This window comes from Thalassophryne amazonica, chromosome 8, assembly GCF_902500255.1.
Source record: "Thalassophryne amazonica chromosome 8, fThaAma1.1, whole genome shotgun sequence".
Lineage (NCBI taxonomy): Eukaryota > Metazoa > Chordata > Actinopteri > Batrachoidiformes > Batrachoididae > Thalassophryne > Thalassophryne amazonica.
In genome coordinates, this window is record NC_047110.1 from 102,515,981 (window position 1) to 102,534,363 (window position 18,383).

At 40.7% G+C, this 18,383-nt stretch overlaps 1 protein-coding gene across 4 annotated transcripts in view; it reads right to left on the minus strand.

Annotated features, from left to right (window-relative positions):
• Window positions 1-18,383, minus strand: part of ppp6r3 (protein phosphatase 6, regulatory subunit 3) — a 106,157-nt gene that overhangs the window by 22,170 nt on the left and 65,604 nt on the right. For all 4 annotated transcript variants that reach the window (XM_034177118.1, XM_034177117.1, XM_034177116.1 and 1 more), the window contains exons 15-19: window positions 17,346-17,432; window positions 16,190-16,287; window positions 2,719-2,773; window positions 1,981-2,111; window positions 262-377 (exon numbers count right to left, since the gene is read on the minus strand). In XM_034177118.1, coding sequence (XP_034033009.1) covers window positions 262-377; window positions 1,981-2,111; window positions 2,719-2,773; window positions 16,190-16,287; window positions 17,346-17,432 — 487 coding nt within the window. The remainder of the gene's footprint in view (window positions 1-261; window positions 378-1,980; window positions 2,112-2,718; window positions 2,774-16,189; window positions 16,288-17,345; window positions 17,433-18,383) is intronic.

The following is an 18,383-nucleotide window of genomic DNA, read 5'->3' on the forward strand; positions in this document are numbered from 1 at the left end:
GTAACTCATAAATACAATGCGTTCCCAAATAAAAAATGACACTGTAAAGTCCAATGATCTTCCCTTGGAAATAATAGAGTGGAATAATTACACTTCCTCCACATCTTCACATGGTGTGATACCACTGCGAGAGGTTTCACTGAACTCCACCAAACAGTTTAGCAGCAGATGCATGAACAAGACTCATGGAAAGACACACAGGGTGATTCTGATATGCCACCACCACACCTTTGTTTATGGGTAGTGTAAAAACTCACAAACCTGTGTCGACTTCCATTCTGTCATCAGTGCTGGGGTTGGAAGCTTCAAATGGATCCCTTTTCACATCATCATCCTCAGAGTCTGTGCTCTCCTCACTGTCTGTGCTGCCTGAACTCCTGAGGATAGCCAAAAAAAAACAAAACAAAAAAAAAACAACTTCACAAACTTCTCACACGCATGCACCCTTTCTTATATGTCCAGATCAGTGATTCTCAACCACCCTACGGTGCTGTGATCGATCGTCAGGGGTGCCGTGGGTATTTTTCATATTCGCGATTATTTTTCACATTCGCAATTACCGTGAATTACTTATTTTATCCACAAAGCATAAAACAACTCAGAATCTGACGTCAAACGTGCTGCAGCCTCGCTCTCGTCTTAAGACGGGACAATAACAAGGAGGCTGACGGCCGATTAAAACAGTGCCGTCTTCTTCAAAAGCCGTCTAAAATGCGGAACTGTCGGTGTGTGTGTCTGTGCCTGTGTGTGCGCGCGCGCGGAGTTAACAGGCTGCAGACTGCGAGGGAGGGGGTGGGTGAGGGAGATTCCTGAATGCAGGTTCAGTGCGCAGCGAGCGCAGAGGAGAGAGAGGATTTTAACCCGAGTGAACGTTAAAATGGAAACGTGAAGCTGCCTTTACTTCTCTCTGAACTTTCTCTAAAGGTGTGATTCTGCCGTTACCGTCCTGTTCACACCATGTGCACGTCGTATGCTGAATTTATGAGATCATGAGATGAAATAAATGGTCAAATATCTTTAAAAACATATTTAAAAAATGAGAATATATGAATGAACTGAGCCACAAAAAAACAAACAAAAAAAAAAACAATGTTCAGACGCACAGATCACAAAAAGCAGGTGAGAACTCTGAACTTTAACAGCTGTTATTTTCCAAAGGTATTTAAATGTTCAATCTTGAGCTTAATGCAGTGTTTAAGCACAAAACGTGACTGATAAGGAGAAACAATTTCAGAAATGCAACAGAAACAACCACAATTCAGAAAAAATTGGGACTGTATGTAAAATGAAGATAAAAATAAAAATGTTGCACCATTCCCAGTTTCTCCACTCACAGAAGCCAAACGTTCTTCCAGAGTTGTGTAATTATACTACAATAGTAGAATATAAAGAAGGGGAAAAAAAGAAAAAAAAATAGACAATATATTTGTCAATCGCAATTATTTGTCTGACAATTAATCGTCTCCAGAAATTCCTAATCGTGACAGCCCTACTTGAGATCAGAGCGCAAAATGCTTGAGGATTTTCGAAATGCGGTGTTTTCTGTATCGATTTTCTAATAATAATAATAAGAATAATGATATTTGGGTTTTGCGCAAAACCAGAGGTAATAGCATTATATTATTTTGGTTGGTGGTGTGCCGCAGGATTTTGTAAATATAAAAAGGGTGCCGCGGCTCAAAAAAGGTTGAAAATCACTGGTCCAGATCATTCTTTCTTATAACTATGTAGGAATACAGGTTGAAATATGTAGTTTATGACTGATGGAATGCCAGAGTTGGCTTATTTCATTAAAAAAAAAAAAAGAGGGGGGGGGAACAAATCAGGCTTAATGATGCCGATAGAAATCAACGTGTATAAAGTACTGATTAAAACCAATACAGAGCCAGTGACACAGGTTGGGACATACCTCCAGTTCTAAAAGGAAGTATGCAAAAGAACTGACGTAAACACAGAATAAGAAAAGAGTCTTCATTAGACCTGGGGCGCCTTTGTGCCTCTGGTGCAAACGTGACATCCTTCTCATCCCAGATATCCTCCTCATCAGAACCAGCATCTTCAAACTGCTGGATTTTCTCCTTACAACGTGCCTCAAACAAAGCTATATTTGCCTACAAAACAAAAAGACACAACAGAACTTTTAATTAGAAACATGCATTCAGTTTTCATATGAAATCTGGATTTCAAAGAAATTTCATTTGCCAGTCTGTATTACATTACAAACATTCACACTGCTGTAACAGCAAGGCATCTTAATCCACATATCTAAATCCCTTTGATTTACAGCTATTACTTTGCATTACAAATACATTGAACAAAAATATAAATGCAACACTTTTGTTTTTGCTTCCATTTTTCATGAGCTGACCTCAAAGATCTAAAACATTTTCTATATACACAAAAGACCTGTTTCTGTCAAATATTGTTGACAAATCTGTCTAAATCTGTGTTAGTGAGGACTTTTTTGCCAAGATAATTCATCCCACCTCACAGGTGTGGAATGTCAAGATGCTGATGAGACAGCATGATTATTACACAGGTGTGCCTTAGGCTGGCAACAATAAAAGGCCACTCTAAAATGTGCCGTTCTGCTGTGAGTGAATGTCAGTGACACCAGTAAATATAATATAAACAAGCTCAATTAAACATTTTTACCATAGATTTTACACATTCATTCAATAACTGCACATTAAATTAGATCATAGATTTAGTACTTACACTTTCATTAGTATTCAGTGAAAAATTGATGTCTGATATTCTATCAAAAGGAATACTGCAATGTTAAAGAGAAAAAGAGTTTAGTTAAGCATTTGCACACATGGTAACAGAGTCAAACATGCTCTAACACAACTGTAATTACTTCATACTTATTCCTGTATTTTAAGGAAATACCAACTTTTACTCCAGGTCAGGTTGATTAAAGACAATGAAAACGTTGCATACAAATACAGTTCTATGTAATTATCACCAAGGAAAAAAAAAAAAAAAAAAAACGCCCAAATGAATGTATTCAGGATTTTTTTGTGGATATGCACGTTTGTTTGTTTTTAAACTGTTTGCATAAGAACATATTTAACTGGAGGAGGCAGTTGTAAAATTTGCTCCTAAACCTTATGACAGTAATTTCTGACTGCACATATTGGAGATCACTCCACTGCTTTTGTGCAAGCCAATATGCATGACATCAACTGAAAAGGCAAACAGCAGGCAGTGCCACAACTTGTATCAACCATTTTATCAAGTAAATTAAGATTTCTCACTTTCTACAACAATTATTTCAGCTGTACTTTAAAGATATGTATAAATATCCATGTTTTGCTTTGTGTTGGAGCCAAACTACTGAGACCACAACAATGAAAACAAACGTGTATAGGATACCCACAGAGAGCGAGCAACACAGACACAATCATGCTAATTAATTTAATATAACAATGGTACTCAGAAGGTTCTACACAATGTTCAGCTTGCCATTAAACAAAAAGATGCAGTTCTTGAAGGAGACAGACTGTACATCAAAGAATGTAACTGTTATTGCCGTTCAGTAGTCCAACATTTTTTAAATGGCTGCAATTTGATATTAATAAATGTCTGATTGTGTTGCACAAGCCACACTTCCCTTATTGTGCTTTACATTGTGATTCATGAATTCACAACTGGAATTAGCTGAGTATTCTGTGTGACACTCTGTTCATTCGGGCACAAAATGAAATCAAATGGCAGATACTTGAAAGGTTTATAAGAGGTAATCACAGCAGGGCATTTTTTTTTTTAAATACTATACATTTTGAATGACAGAATGTTTGTAAATGGCATCCATATAAAACAAGTTAACATTAAAGGCTTAACTTTAATGTTTGCTCATCCACTTTATTTTAATGCCAATACCTGAATGAACTTGTCCCACGAAAGGTGACACAAAGTTTTGAACATCAACTTTTAATTTCACAGTTTAGAAATATTTACCACCAGCAATGCAGATGACAATTCATTAAAAATAACATTACAGACCTTTAATTATATACCACAGACATACAGTTAGGTCCATGTACATTTCTGACATTTGCATTTCTAAAAGCACAGAGACAAAAGCAAAAAACAATTGTCAGTTCATAATTGTAGCCAAATCAGGCAAATGGTGTATGGATCATGGTACTTTGGATGTGTTGGTACAATTTAAGGAAAGAGTACTTGCACAAGAAGTGCTGCAATTTCTGCACTTTATAATCTAATAACCATCTGTGTAGTGTGAACTCATTCACCAATTTCTTTCATCTCAAATATGATGCAAAAGTTACAGTAAATATTACAATACAGTACTGTGTTCAAGTCTTAAGGGAGACCTGCATTGAAAAAAATGCAGTCAGATTTTTTGAACAAAAAATGACTTACATTTACACGAGATCCTTCTGAATGTAGTAAAGTAAATCTGCAAGCCCAGATCTGTCATTCAACTGAGAAATCTTCATTTGAAAATGACAAATTTACAGGTAACATTTAGCCCTCCGCAAATTGTCCCTTTCATCATGGACGCTGCCGAGACGTCATGGACAAGACCCTCTCCCAGCATGCATTGCGCCAATTGTAATTTGTGGATTTACGTCAGTTTTCATCTGCACCTTTTTCTTGTCTTATACGGAAGGATCTACTTTTTTAAAAACTTCATATTGTCTTGCGGCACGTTTGGTGAGTACACATTTCTTTTATTTGTGCTTGAAAATTATTTTGTGGACTTTTTCATACGCCGTTTGATTGAGTGGTGTCGCATTGAAAATCTACTGTCTTTCACCTCCGGTGTACTGTCGCGGGCTACAGCGAGACACGCAAAGAATTCAAGTCATAAAAAATATATAAACCTCTCTCAGCGGCCACGGAGCTCTGCGGCTCCGATTACCGAGACGTGCAGCGCTGCAGATTTTGCAGCAAGAAGTCTGTCCTTGCGAGCAACAGGTGTCACCGCGCGCACTGCATTAAAATGGAGAGCGTAGTCTCTGGACTTGTGCCAAGTTGGCTGCAACTCCATTCAGTAGACAGACAGGGGGTGCTGGCTGCACAGCAGACACGGGGGTGTGAGTGCCGCGGCAGCATTTAACGAGCGCATGCACTCGTTAAGCATATCGGGGGCAGTGAGAGCGAGGCGTCGGGGAATAATGTCGCCCACTGTCGATGCAGCCGCTGATCTGATCCCCGGATATGAGCAAGCAGAGCTGTATCTCACATTCATTGCATCTTACTTTTGGATGTTGAAACCAGGATGTGTATAACAGTAACATTACTAAGAGATAAAATCAATTTCAATGCGGGATCGGACTGAAGGCGGGAACGCGTCGTCTTGTCACCGACGTCATGGAAATGATCCGGATGTACAAACTGTTTTCACAGAGGGCTAAATGTTAGCTGCAAATTTGTCATTTTTAAACAAATATTTCTCCGCTGAATTACAAATTTGGGCTTAGAGATTTACTTTACTGCATTCACTGTTGCCTCACAGCAAGAGGGTCATGGGTTTGATTCTGGTGGTTGGCTCTCACTGCGGTACTGTATCACTTCCTGTTTCGGAGCACAGCGGTGTTTTCCTGAATCTGTTAGCTGTTTAATCTGCGCAGTTAGATTGATCTAGTTAACTAGATAACGATTTGTTTCACAGTGTAATCTTCACGTGCCTTAACTAAAGCACTCCCTCTGCTGAATCACCTCTAAATAATTTACACATTATTCACTTTGTGTGTTTTTAGGAATCCGCTAGCTTAGCGCAGCTACTAGCTCTTAGCCGGTTTAGCATGGCGGCTTCTCCTGTCTCTCCTGCACTTTTCTGCTCTGGGTGTGAAATGTTTAGTTATTCCTCTGCCTCCTTTAGCAGTAATGGTACTTGTAATAAGTGTAGCTTAGTCGTAGCTTTGGAGGCCTGGCTGGGCGAATTGGAGACTCGGCTCCGCACTGTGGAAAATTCTACAGCTAGCCAGGCCCCTGTAGTCGGTGCGGACCAAGGTAGCTTAGCCGCCGTTAGTTTCCCTCTGGCAGATCCCGAGCAGCCGGGAAAGCAGGCCGACTGGGTGACTGTGAGGAGGAAGTGTAGTTCTAAACAGAAGCCCCGTGTACACCGCCAACCCGTTCACATTTCTAACCGTTTTTCCCCACTCGACGACACACCCGCCGCGGATTAAACTCTGGTTATTGGCGACTCTGTTTTGAGAAATGTAAAGTTAGCGACACCAGCAACCATAGTCAATTGTCTTCCGGGGGCCAGAGCAGGCGACACTGAAGGAAATTTGAAACTGCTGGCTAAGGCTAAGCGTAAATTTGGTAAGATTGTAATTCACGTCGGCAGTAATGACACCCGGTTACGCCAATCGGAGGTCACTAAAATTAACATTGAATCGGTGTGTAAATTTGCAAAAACAATGTCGGACTCTGTAGTTTTCTCTGGGCCCCTCCCCAATCGGACCGGGAGTGACATGTTTAGCCGCATGTACTCCTTGAATTGCTGTCTGAGTGGTGTCCCAAAAATGAGGTGGGCTTCATAGATAATTGGCAAAGCTTCTGGGGAAAACCTGGTCTTGTTAGGAGAGACAGCATCCATCCCACTTTGGATGGAGCAGCTCTCATTTCTAGAAATCTGGCCAATTTTCTTAAATCCTCCAAACCGTGACTATCCAGGGTTGGGACCAGGAAGCAGAGTTGTAGTCTTACACACCTCTCTGCAGCTTCTCTCCCCCTGCCATCCCCTCATTACCCCATTCCCGTAGATCTTAGGTCTTGTTCTGACTTATGGTATGGAAATTGAAGACTTAACAGTATTCCCTGAAAACTTCCTTCTGTCTGATCATTTCTTAATAACATTTACATTTACTCTGATGGACTACCCAGCAGTGGGGAATAAGATTCATTACACTAGAAGTCTTTCAGAAAGCACTGTAACTAGGTTTAAGGATATGATTCCTTCTTTATGTTCTCTAATGCCATATACCAACACAGTGCAGAGTAGCTACCTAAACTCTGTGAGATAGAGTATCTCGTCAATAGTTTTACATCCTCATTGAAGACAACTTTGGATGCTGTAGATCCTCTGAAAAAGAGAGCTTTAAATCAGTGCCTGACTCTGTGGTATAACTCACAAACTCGCAGCTTAAAGGAGATAACCCGTAAGTTGGAGAGGAAATGGCATCTCACTAATTTAGAAGATCTTCACTTAGCCTGGTAAAAGAGTCTGTTGCTCTATAAAAAAGCCCTCCGTAAAGCTAGGACATCTTACTACTCATCACTAATTGAAGAAAATAAGAACAACCCCAGGTTTCTTTTCAGCACTGTAGCCAGGCTGACAAAGAGTCAGAGCTCTATTGAGCCGAGTATTCCTTTAACTTTAACTAGTAATGACTTCATGACTTTCTTTGCTAATAAAATTTTAACTATGAGAGAAAAAATTACTCATAACCATCCCAAAGACGTATCGTTATCTTTGGCTGCTTTCAGTGATGCCGGTATTTGGTTAGACTCTTTCTCTCCGATTGTTCTGAGTTATTTTCATTAGTTACTTCATCCAAACCATCAACATGTCTATTAGACCCCATTCCTACCAGGCTGCTCAAGGAAGCCCTACCATTATTTAATGCTTCGATATTAAATATGATCAATTTATCTGTATTAGTTGGCTCTGTACCACAGGCTTTTAAGGTGGCAGTAATTAAAGCATTACTTAAAAAGCCATCACTTGACCCAGCTATCTTAGCTAATTATAGGCTAATCTCCAACCTTCCTTTTCTCTCAAAAATTCTTGAAAGGGTAGTTGTAAAACAGCTAACTGATCATCTGCAGAGGAATGGTCTATTTGAAGAGTTTCAGTCAGGTTTTAGAATTCATCATAGTACAGAAACAGCATTAGTGAAGGTTACAAATGATCTTCTTATGGCCTCAGACAGTGGACTCATCTCTGTGCTTGTTCTGTTAGACCTCAGTGCTGCTTTTGATACTGTTGACCATAAAATTTTATTACAGAGATTAGAGCATGCCACAGGTATTAAAGGCACTGTGCTGCGGTGGTTTGAATCATATTTATCTAATAGATTACAATTTGTTCATGTAAATGGGGAATCTTCTTCACAGACTAAGGTTAATTATGGAGTTCCACAAGGTTCTGTGCTAGGACCAATTTTATTCACTTTATACATGCTTCCCTTAGGCAGTATTATTAGACGGTATTGCTTAAATTTTCATTGTTACGCAGATGATACCCAGCTTTATCTATCCATGAAGCCAGAGGACACACACCAATTAGCTAAACTGCAAGATTGTCTTACAGACATAAAGACATGGATGACCTCTAATTTCCTGCTTTTAAACTCAGATAAAACTGAAGTTATTGTACTTGGCCCCACAAATCTTACAAACATGGTGTCTAACCAGATCCTTACTCTGGATGGCATTACACTGACCTCTAGTAATACTGTGAGAAATCTTGGAGTCATTTTTGATCAGGATATGTCATTCAATGCGCATATTAAACAAATATATAGGACTGCTTTTTTGCATTTGCGCAATATCTCTAAAATTAGAAAGGTCTTGTCTCAGAGTGATGCTGAAAAACTAATTCATGCATTTATTTCCTCTAGGCTGGACTATTGTAATTCATTATTATCAGGTTGTCCTAAAAGTTCCCTGAAAAGCCTTCAGTTAATTCAAAATGCTGCACCTAGAGTACTAGCGGGGACTAGAAGGAAAGAGCATATCTCACCCATATTGGCCTCTCTTCATTGGCTTCCTGTTAATTCTAGAATAGAATTTAAAATTCTTCTTCTTACTTATAAGGTTTTGAATAATCAGGTCCCATCTTATCTTAGGGACCTCATAGTACCATATCACCTCAATAGAGCGCTTTGCTCTCAGACTGCAGGCTTACTTGCAGTTCCTAGGGTTTGTAAGACTAGAATGGGAGGCAGAGCCTTCAGCTTTCAGGCTCCTCTCTTGTGGAACCAGCTCCCAATTCAGATGAGGGAGACAGACACCCTCTCTACTTTTAAGATTAGGCTTAAAACTTTCCTTTTTGCTAAAGCTTATAGTTAGGGCTGGATCAGGTGACCCTGAACCATCCCTTAGTTATGCTGCTATAGGCCTAGACTGCTGGGGGGTTCCCATGATGCACTGAGTGTTTCTTTCTCTTTTTGCTCTGTATGCACCACTCTGCATTTAATCATTAGTGATTGATCTCTGCTCCCCTCCACAGCATGTCTTTTTCCTGGTTCTCTCCCTCAGCCTCAACCAGTCCCAGCAGAAGACTGCCCCTCCCTGAGCCTGGTTCTGCTGGAGGTTTCTTCCTGTTAAAAGGGAGTTTTTCCTTCCCACTGTCGCCAAGTGCTTGCTCACAGGGGGTCGTTTTGACCGTTGGGGTTTTTACGTAATTATTGTATGGCCTTGCCTTACAATATAAAGCGCCTTGGGGCAACTGTTTGTTGTGATTTGGCGCTATATAAATAAAATTGATTGATTGATTGATTCACAAGGGTCTTATACACAACAAAAATATAAACGCAACACTTTTGGTTTTGCTCCCATTTTGTCTGAGATGAATTCAAAGATCTAAAACTTTTTCCACATACACAATATCACCATTTCCCTCAAATATTGTTCACAAACCAGTCTAAATCTGTGATAGTGAGCACTTCTTTGCTGAGATAATCCATCCCACCTCACAGGTGTGCCATATCAAGATGCTGATTAGACACCATGATTAGTGCACAGGTGTGCCTTAGACTGCCCACAATAAAAGGCCACTCTGAAAGGTGCAGTTTTATCACACAGCACAATGCCACAGATGTCGCAAGATTTGAGGGAGCGTGAAATTGGCATGCCGACAGCAGGAATGTCGGCCAGAGCTGTTGCTCGTGTATTGAATGTTCATTTCTCTACCATAAGCCGTCTCCAAAGGCGTTTCAGAGAATTTGGCAGTACATCCAACCAGCCTCACAACCGCAGACCACGTGTAACCACACCAGCCCAGGACCTCCACATCCAGCATGTTCACCTCCAAGATCGTCTGAGACCAGCCACTCGGACAGCTGCTGAAACAATCGGTTTGCATAACCAAAGAATTTCTGCACAAACTGTCAGAAACCGTCTCAGGGAAGCTCATCTGCATGCTCGTCGTCCTCATCGGGGTCTCGACCTGACTCCAGTTCGTCGTCGTACCCGACTTGAGTGGGCAAATGCTCACATTCCCTGGCGTTTAGCACGTTGGAGAGGTGTTCTCTTCACGGATGAATCCCGGTTCACACTGTTCAGGGCAGATGGCAGACAGTGTGTGTGGCGTCGTGTGGGTGAGCGGTTTTCTGATGTCAATGTTGTGGATCGAGTGGCCCATGGTGGCGGTGGGGTTATGGTATGGGCAGGCGTCTGTTATGGACGAAGAACACAGGTGCATTTTATTGATGGCATTTTGAATGCACAGAGGTACCGTGACGAGATCCTGAGGCCCATTGTTGTGCCATACATCCAAGAACATCACCTCATGTTGCAGCAGGATAATGCACGTCCCCATGTTGCAAGGATCTGTACACAATTCTTGGAAGCTGAAAATGTCCCAGTTCTTGCATGGCCGGCATACTCACCGGACATGTCACCCATTGAGCATGTTTGGGATGCTCTGGACCGGCGTATACGACAGCGTGTACCAGTTCCTGCCAATATCCAGCAACTTCGCACAGCCATTGAAGAGGAGTGGACCAACATTCCACAGGCCACAATTGACAACCTGATCAACTCTATGCGAAGGAGATGTGTTGCACTGCATGAGGCAAATGGTGGTCACACCAGATACTGACTGGTATCCCCCCCAATAAAACAAAACTGCACCATTCAGAGTGGCCTTTTATTGTGGACAGTAAGGCACACCTGTGCACTAATCATGGTAACTAATCAGCATCTTGATATGGCACACCTGTGAGGTGGGATGGATTATCTCAGCAAAGGAGAAGTGCTCACTATCACAGATTTAGACTGGTTTGTGAACAGTATTTGAGGGAAATGGTGATATTGTGTATGTGGAAAAAGTTTTAGATCTTTGAGTTCATCTCATACAAAATGGGAGCAAAACCAAAAGTGTTGCGTTTATATTTTTGTGTATAAATACATTGTGTGTAAATACGTATCAGCTATTTCTGTTCTGAAATCTGACCATATTTATTTCAATGCAGGTCTCCTTTAAGCACTTGTGTTTCTGTATAAAAGCAGCTTGAATTTTCATGAGCATTTCAATAAAACACCAAATCTGAAATGTAATATATATGAACAAATTTGATTTTATTAAAGAAAGTATGGAAGTATATCAAAGAGTGCAAAATATGTTTTCTGAATAATTAAAAACCTAAGTATTTTGTGGGAATACAGAATAATGCATGATTCCAAAAGACAAGAAACAAAATAAGGATTAAAAAAATGATAATCGAAAACCTTGAGATGGGCTTTTAAAGGGGTCATATTTTGAACCATTCCAATAACAGTACACTGGGAGTCTTAAAAAATAGTTGAAAGTTTAAGGAAAAAAAATAATAAATCACCTGTGCTGCACATTTTCCTCTTTACCTGCTTTACCCTCAGCTCATCAGCTCACTCAAGTGTGTGCAATTAACCAAAATCTATCTAACAGACTGGCTAATCAGGTGTAGGCAGAGCAGTGAGCGTTGGAAGCTGTGCAGGCCAGTTTTTTTTTTTTTTTTTTTAATAGGAAGTAGGAGCTGCATGTCATACCTTCTCATCTGAGACAGTGAAGGTGTGGCATGGCTTATAGATCTAGCAGGAGTTTATAACAGGCAATTTCAGCTCCAAATGATTAATTTAGCATAATCATAAATTTGCAGCTGTTTAATGGAAAGCACCAGCAATATTTCACTGGAAAATGGAACTGCACAATAGGAGCCCTTTAATGCCCAGTACTTCCTCATATAATTTCATATTTAGAAGCTTAATTTTTTTTCCAACATCTTCATTTTATTCATGCTTAAGAGTTTTGCACAGTACAGTACGTGGACCCAAATGTATGCAAAATTAAAATAATTCTCCGTGTCACCCCGTGGATTGTTCCAATAGTCAGAAAACCCACAGCTTTTCAGATGTTTTAAACCCCAAAAACCAGCTACCCTGAAGAATGAAGACAAAGGGACAGCACAGCAACAACACAAGCTGGATAACGCTTGCTCTCTACAGGCCTTGTTTGGTAACACACACAGACACAAAAACAAACAAAAAAAAAAAGGGGGGGTTGAGTTGGTTTTAATGTCACAGTGGCCACTGTAATAAAATTATACATAATTAATGCAGTCATGTGAGATGCAGATAAAGAAAAATGCTTAAAATGGCTGTGGGTCAAGAGGGCCCTGGTCAGGGGGTCTGGGTGGTGGTGAAGCCCCCTTGAAGCTGAAGAGTTTTAGCCATGCTAATGCTTCACAAAAAACATTTTCTGCAGTGAATTAACAAGGAGAGATAGGGAGGATGGAGACAGCTGTTTATCCAACTCTTTAAAAGTTGGACAAAGTCTACCTTCACTTCTGTAAAGTGTGAAAGGGTCTTCTCCAAAATTGGAGAAATAGTAAGAAAGAAGAGGAACGGGCTCAAGCCTAACATAGCTGAAATGATCTTGTTTTCATATAAAAACCTTTGAACCCCCAAATCCCCTTCATTTTGTACAACTATGGTCATAACATTCCTTAGTTACACAAGCATTTCATAATTTATATCTCTATTACATACAATGTTTTATGATGGGACCATCACATTCTAAGTATATTATTAATGTCTTTCAACAAAAATAAAGCCAAAAATTTCAAGATGCACACAGAACCTTTATTATTTATCATACAGTGCCTTTTGTTTCATGACACCTTGACATTTTTTGTTCCATGCAAGTTCTATGGTAAAGATTTATTTAAGTGTATCAAATGCTTCAAAAGACAAACATTTCAACACAATTGCTTTAGTGGTTCAAAACGCTTCAGTTTCGCCGTCACTAAAAATTAGCAATAAAATGCATCAGCGACCACTAATTATTACTGTATGTGCATGGATAGACTTACAATCATGAATACTTTGATGTTGTGTTGCTAACTGGGATGTTGCGAAGGAGCAGCAGCTCTACTCCGAGCTTCCCACGGATGACCAAGCTTCTCACCTTATCTCTAAGGGAGACAACCGGCTGCCCTACTAAGGAAGCCCATTTTGGCTGCTTGTACCCGCGATCTAGTTCTTTCGGTCATGACCATAGGTGAGAGTAGGAATGAAGACTGACCAGTAGATCGAGAGCTTCGCCTTTTGGCTCAGCTCCCTTTTCGTCACAACAGTATGGTAGAGTGAATGCAACACCGCCCCTGCTGCACCGATTCTCCCATCAATCACACGCTCCATTATTCCCTCACTCGTGAACCAGACCCCGAGGTACGTGAACTCCTTCACTTGGGGCAAGACCACATTTCCTACCTGGAGCAGGCAACCCATCAGTTTCCTGCTGAGAACCATGGCCTCAGATATAGAGGTGCTGATACTCATTCCAGCTGCTTCACCCTCAGCTGCGAACCGATCCAGTGAGTGAAGCCAACAGGACCACGATCACTGATCTTCGGCCTAGGGTGCTCTGGTACCATGTACACTTATGAGCATCCTTATGAGCATCCTTTGTTATGGACAATCCATGACTAGCACAGAAGTCCAACAACAGACCATTCAGGTCTACATTGGGGAGGCCGTCCTCCCAATCACGCCTCTCCAGGTGTCTTTGTCATTGCCCATGTGTGCACTGAAATCCCCCAGCAGAACAATGGAGTCCCTACCGGAGCCCCATACAGGACTCCATTCAGGGACTCCAAGAAGGAGTTTTTTTTTTTTTTTTTTTTTTTTTGGAGTTTGACCGCTTGATGGTTAATATGCTCATTTATGGTAGTACAGTACTATAAGCATATGACTGTCATAAAATGTTTTTTTATGACATCTCACGTGCATCTTCAAAACAGATACATTTGTACCTCACACAAAACACTATGGCAGAAATTTAAAATTGCGTAAATAAATAAAAATGCACAATTCTCACCTGCCGTTAATATAATATAATATTGTAACACCCCCCCCAACCTGAATTTACCTTGCAGAAAAATGATCTGAAATGACTACATATTATATTTGGATCGGATTTGGATCATTTCAGCTGCAAGTAATCTTTAATCTTAAAATCTTCACATTTTAAAGCCAGCAAAGAAGCGTAAACACAATATGGAAGTTTTGGAGCAAGGGACAGAGTTACAAACTAGAAAGACATGCACACTAGTGCTGAATATTGATCAGGTATGATAATGATCACCACCCACTTTTGGTAAAATGAGTACATTTCTCCAATGGTTCTCAATCTGATGAAGACTGTCAAAGCATTTTTCAATGATGACACATTCATGCACCAATGTCAGCATGTTGTCATACACAGCTATCAAGTGCACACTTGGAGCAAATTGGTTATTAAGGACCCAGTTCAAGGGCACCATAGTGAGTAGTTTTTTTGTTTGTGGTGAGGCACTTTAACAAAACTGTGTTGAGATTTTATACTGGGGAAGCACTTCTCCAGCATCTAGAGTGTTAAATGATATCAACTTCATTTGGATACCAAATCGGGACCACATGCAGGATTGATGCCACACGCACGGCGGAGAAATCTGGGTTTAAGCCCCTTTCACACCGGGGCTGCTCCCAGTTGCTCCCTGTTGCATCATGACGACGCAGGAATTTCTGCGTCAGGTGCGCACAGCAGGGGGCTGAGAGGAGGTGAGGACGCAGCCTGCAGGTTCTCTGCACAGAGAAGTCAGAGTACACAGTTTGGCTGCAGACAGACTGTGCACTCTGATTTCTCATCTACTTTATATTTGTTCTTGTGCTGAGTTGCAGGTCTGCACTCTGAGTTCTGTTATAGTTTATCTTTCCTCCTTTGACCGCGAGATGCGCGTGAACGAGCCATCCGTGAGCAAATGTGGAGATGTCTGGAGTTCTACTTGATGTTGACATGTCCTCTCTCTGGCAATCAGTCTGTGAGCAGGACTTGTGTCCTTTTTTGTCCTTTTTTTTTTTAAACACAGTGATGAGAGTTTGAGGGACGAACAACAGTGATGAGAGTTTGAGGGGAGAACAAGGAACTAATCTTGCAGCCAGACAGTTTTTTCCTTTCTTTATTGTTCACATGTGCGCGCGTGAACAAGCCGTCTGTGAGCAAATGTGGAGATGTCTGGCGTTCTACTTGATGTTGACATGTCCTGTCTCTGGCAATCAGTCTGTGAGCAGGACTTATGTCTTTGTTGTCCTTTTTTAACTGTGATGAGAGAGTTTGAGCGGAGAACAAGGAACTAATTGCCTGCAACCAGACAGGTTTTTTTTTTCCTTTCTTTTTTTTTTTGTTAAAGTTCACATGTGTGCGCGTGAACGAATTGTCCGTGAGTGGACTGGAGATGTCCGGACTTTTTACTGGATGAGGACATCTCCTGTCTCTGTCAATCAGTCTGTGAGCAGGACTTATGGATTTTATTTAAACACTTCTGTGAGAACCTTTGCAGCAGGTGCTGCAATCAGCATTTTTTTTTTCTGTGTTTTTTGAACGTGTAATTTTACTGCATTGTGTACACGGTATAAAAACAATCCTGGGTGATTTATAATGCGGGAACAATGGAACACAGCAGAAGTCATAAACTGGCGTTGGGTAACTTCGTCTTGTGAGTGTGTGGCTTCCAGTCACGCTGAGTACCATCCTGTTGCTCTGACTTGCGCTGAAACCACTTAATTCTGCGTCGAGCAGAGGATGCAAAAAAAACCCCAAAAAACAAAAAAAAAAAAACGTTTAATTCTCGTTTGCGCCCCTCGTGCTGTTGTGGCGCCAAGCTGCATTGTCTCAGCATTGAGTTGCTTCCACGTGGCGGCGGCGTAATGACGCATGACGCAACCGGGAGCAGCTCCGGTGTGAAAGGGGCTATAGTTAAATAACACCGACACAGAAATGCGTAGCCTGGATTTGATCCCTAAGCATTCAGTTGATTAATTAATAAATGAAAACTATCATCTTTTAACTTGTAAGTTTTGACACAAAAACAAGCGCACCAGCTTGGTTTTCAAGTGTGCTGCCCCTTCAAAGTCACAACAGTTATCAGAAACTCATAGAATCCAGGCATGAAGGATGAGTACTCACTCCACAACATCGTCCTGATCAGCAAACTCTTCGTCATTGAAGCCAAACTGCTCAATAAAATTGGACGTCATTTGTTGCATCTGATAATCAGAAAAGGCCTGGCAAAGTCCAGGACCAACGATAATGATATACTCTTGGCTCTACACAAAGCTGGTATATTACTTGCATTATAGAAAACTGAAAAGTCACATTAGGCTTCTCAAAACCAAAATAATCTAACAAAATGGTTAATAGTTAAAAAAAAAAAAAAACAACATGCAATAACACATCAAACATTTGTAATAATAAATTGTAATAGCAAAACATTAGCAATTCAGTAGCTTCATTCAACATGTAAAATAAAGGGTAGATTGCAACAGTACATGCCCTACAAAGTAAATTATAAATTTAAGCAGAAACTCCATGTGTTCAGTTTAACTAGTCATTTTGCTTTACTAAATTCATCAAGTTACAGATGGTTATCAAAGTGTCCCTCACGCTATCTGTATACTGTCTGTTCCCTTATAAAGGTGACACTCAACTATATTTATGACTCCAAATAACCAGCAAAGTGTTTTGAAAAACAAGCCCAAGCCCACTCACATCAAAACTAGCATTCCACCTAACGTGGAACACGTTGCCAGAGTTGCAGTTCAACTAGTCATTTTGCTTTACTAAATTCATCAAGTTACAGATGGTTATCAAGGTGCCCCTCACGCTATCTGTACACTGTCTGCTCCCTTATAAAGGTGACACTCAACTATATTTATGACTCCAAATAACCAGCAAAGTGTTTTGAAAAACAAGCCCAAGCCCACTCACATCAAAACTAGCATTCCACCTAACGTGGAACACGTTGCCAGAGTTGCAGTTCAACTAGTCATTTTGCTTTACTAAATTCATCAAGTTACAGATGGTTATCAAGGTGCCCCTCACGCTATCTGTACACTGTCTGCTCCCTTATAAAGGTGACACTCAACTATAATTATGACTCCAAATAACCAGCAAAGTGTTTTGAAAAACTAGCCTAAGCCCACTCACATCAAAACTAGCATTCCACCTAACGTGGAACACGTTGCCAGAGTCTGTACTTTCTATGACAAAGTACTCTCTATTTCAAGAACAGTTCACTTTAAGTGGCTGGGGGTCTGCTTTGTGTGGGTGTAGTAAGTCTTACTTGTTGTAAAGAGGAGTCCTGGTGAAAGCCGCTGTCTTTAAAGTCTACCTCATCATCACTGGATGAGTGGATGTGGTGTGTGTTCACCTGGAAAAGAAAGAGTAAGAAATGACAAATCTGTTCAGCAAAAGCTAATTTAGAGATTCAACAAAACTTTATCACTGCAACTTGACCACACTGTTGCAAAAAGAAAAAATGGGCCAAGATGTGGCCCAAATTTCTGCTGCTCCTGCAACTTGGCTCCACATTTAGAAAAAGATGAGTGCTTCATGTCAAGGCTGAGGCAACTGTAGAATGAGTCTTTCTAAATTGGTTCCACTCCTCCAGCCAAGGCAAAGGAGTCGGTATCAGGTTATTTGGTCACGTGACTTTTAGTCAGGATTCTGACATTTTGCTGACTGGCTGAGACACGCTGCTCTCTGATTGGCTGCAGCCTTTGTTTACAACGTTTCAAACTTCCAAATGTTTTCGGTTGCCGTGCGAATTCCAGACACACAAAGCAAATACCTGGTTTCCATTTTGGTTTGACAGGGGTGAGATAAACTCCCACCCCGATATTTGCGACATTTTGCAACGTTTGTCTCACTTTTCAAGCTTTTCGGTTTGTTTTTCACATTTTCGGCGGTTACGCAACAGCCAATCACAGAGCGTGGCATGATAGCCAATAGCAGCTGACATATCAGATGGATCAATCACAGCCATGTTTTCAAAAACATGCTAAAAGTCTCTTTGCACAAGAGACTGTGGTACCAGTGCTAGAGCCTTTCAAGCCTCTTTAAATTAAAGAGGTTATTAAAATTTAAAGTACCTCCTGACTATTAAAAGAAATATAAAACCATTTTAAGAAGCAGCAGGCAACATTTAATATGGACAATATTGTGACATCTACCCAGATTTGTTTTTGAGAGGTAGAAACAGAAAACAAACACTTGTTCTGGTACTGGACCCTGAAAATATTGTAGTACAGAACTCTGGATCTAGTACCTGCAGCCGAAAAGCACCAGTCACTGACCAAATATTGCATTATTCATTCCAACA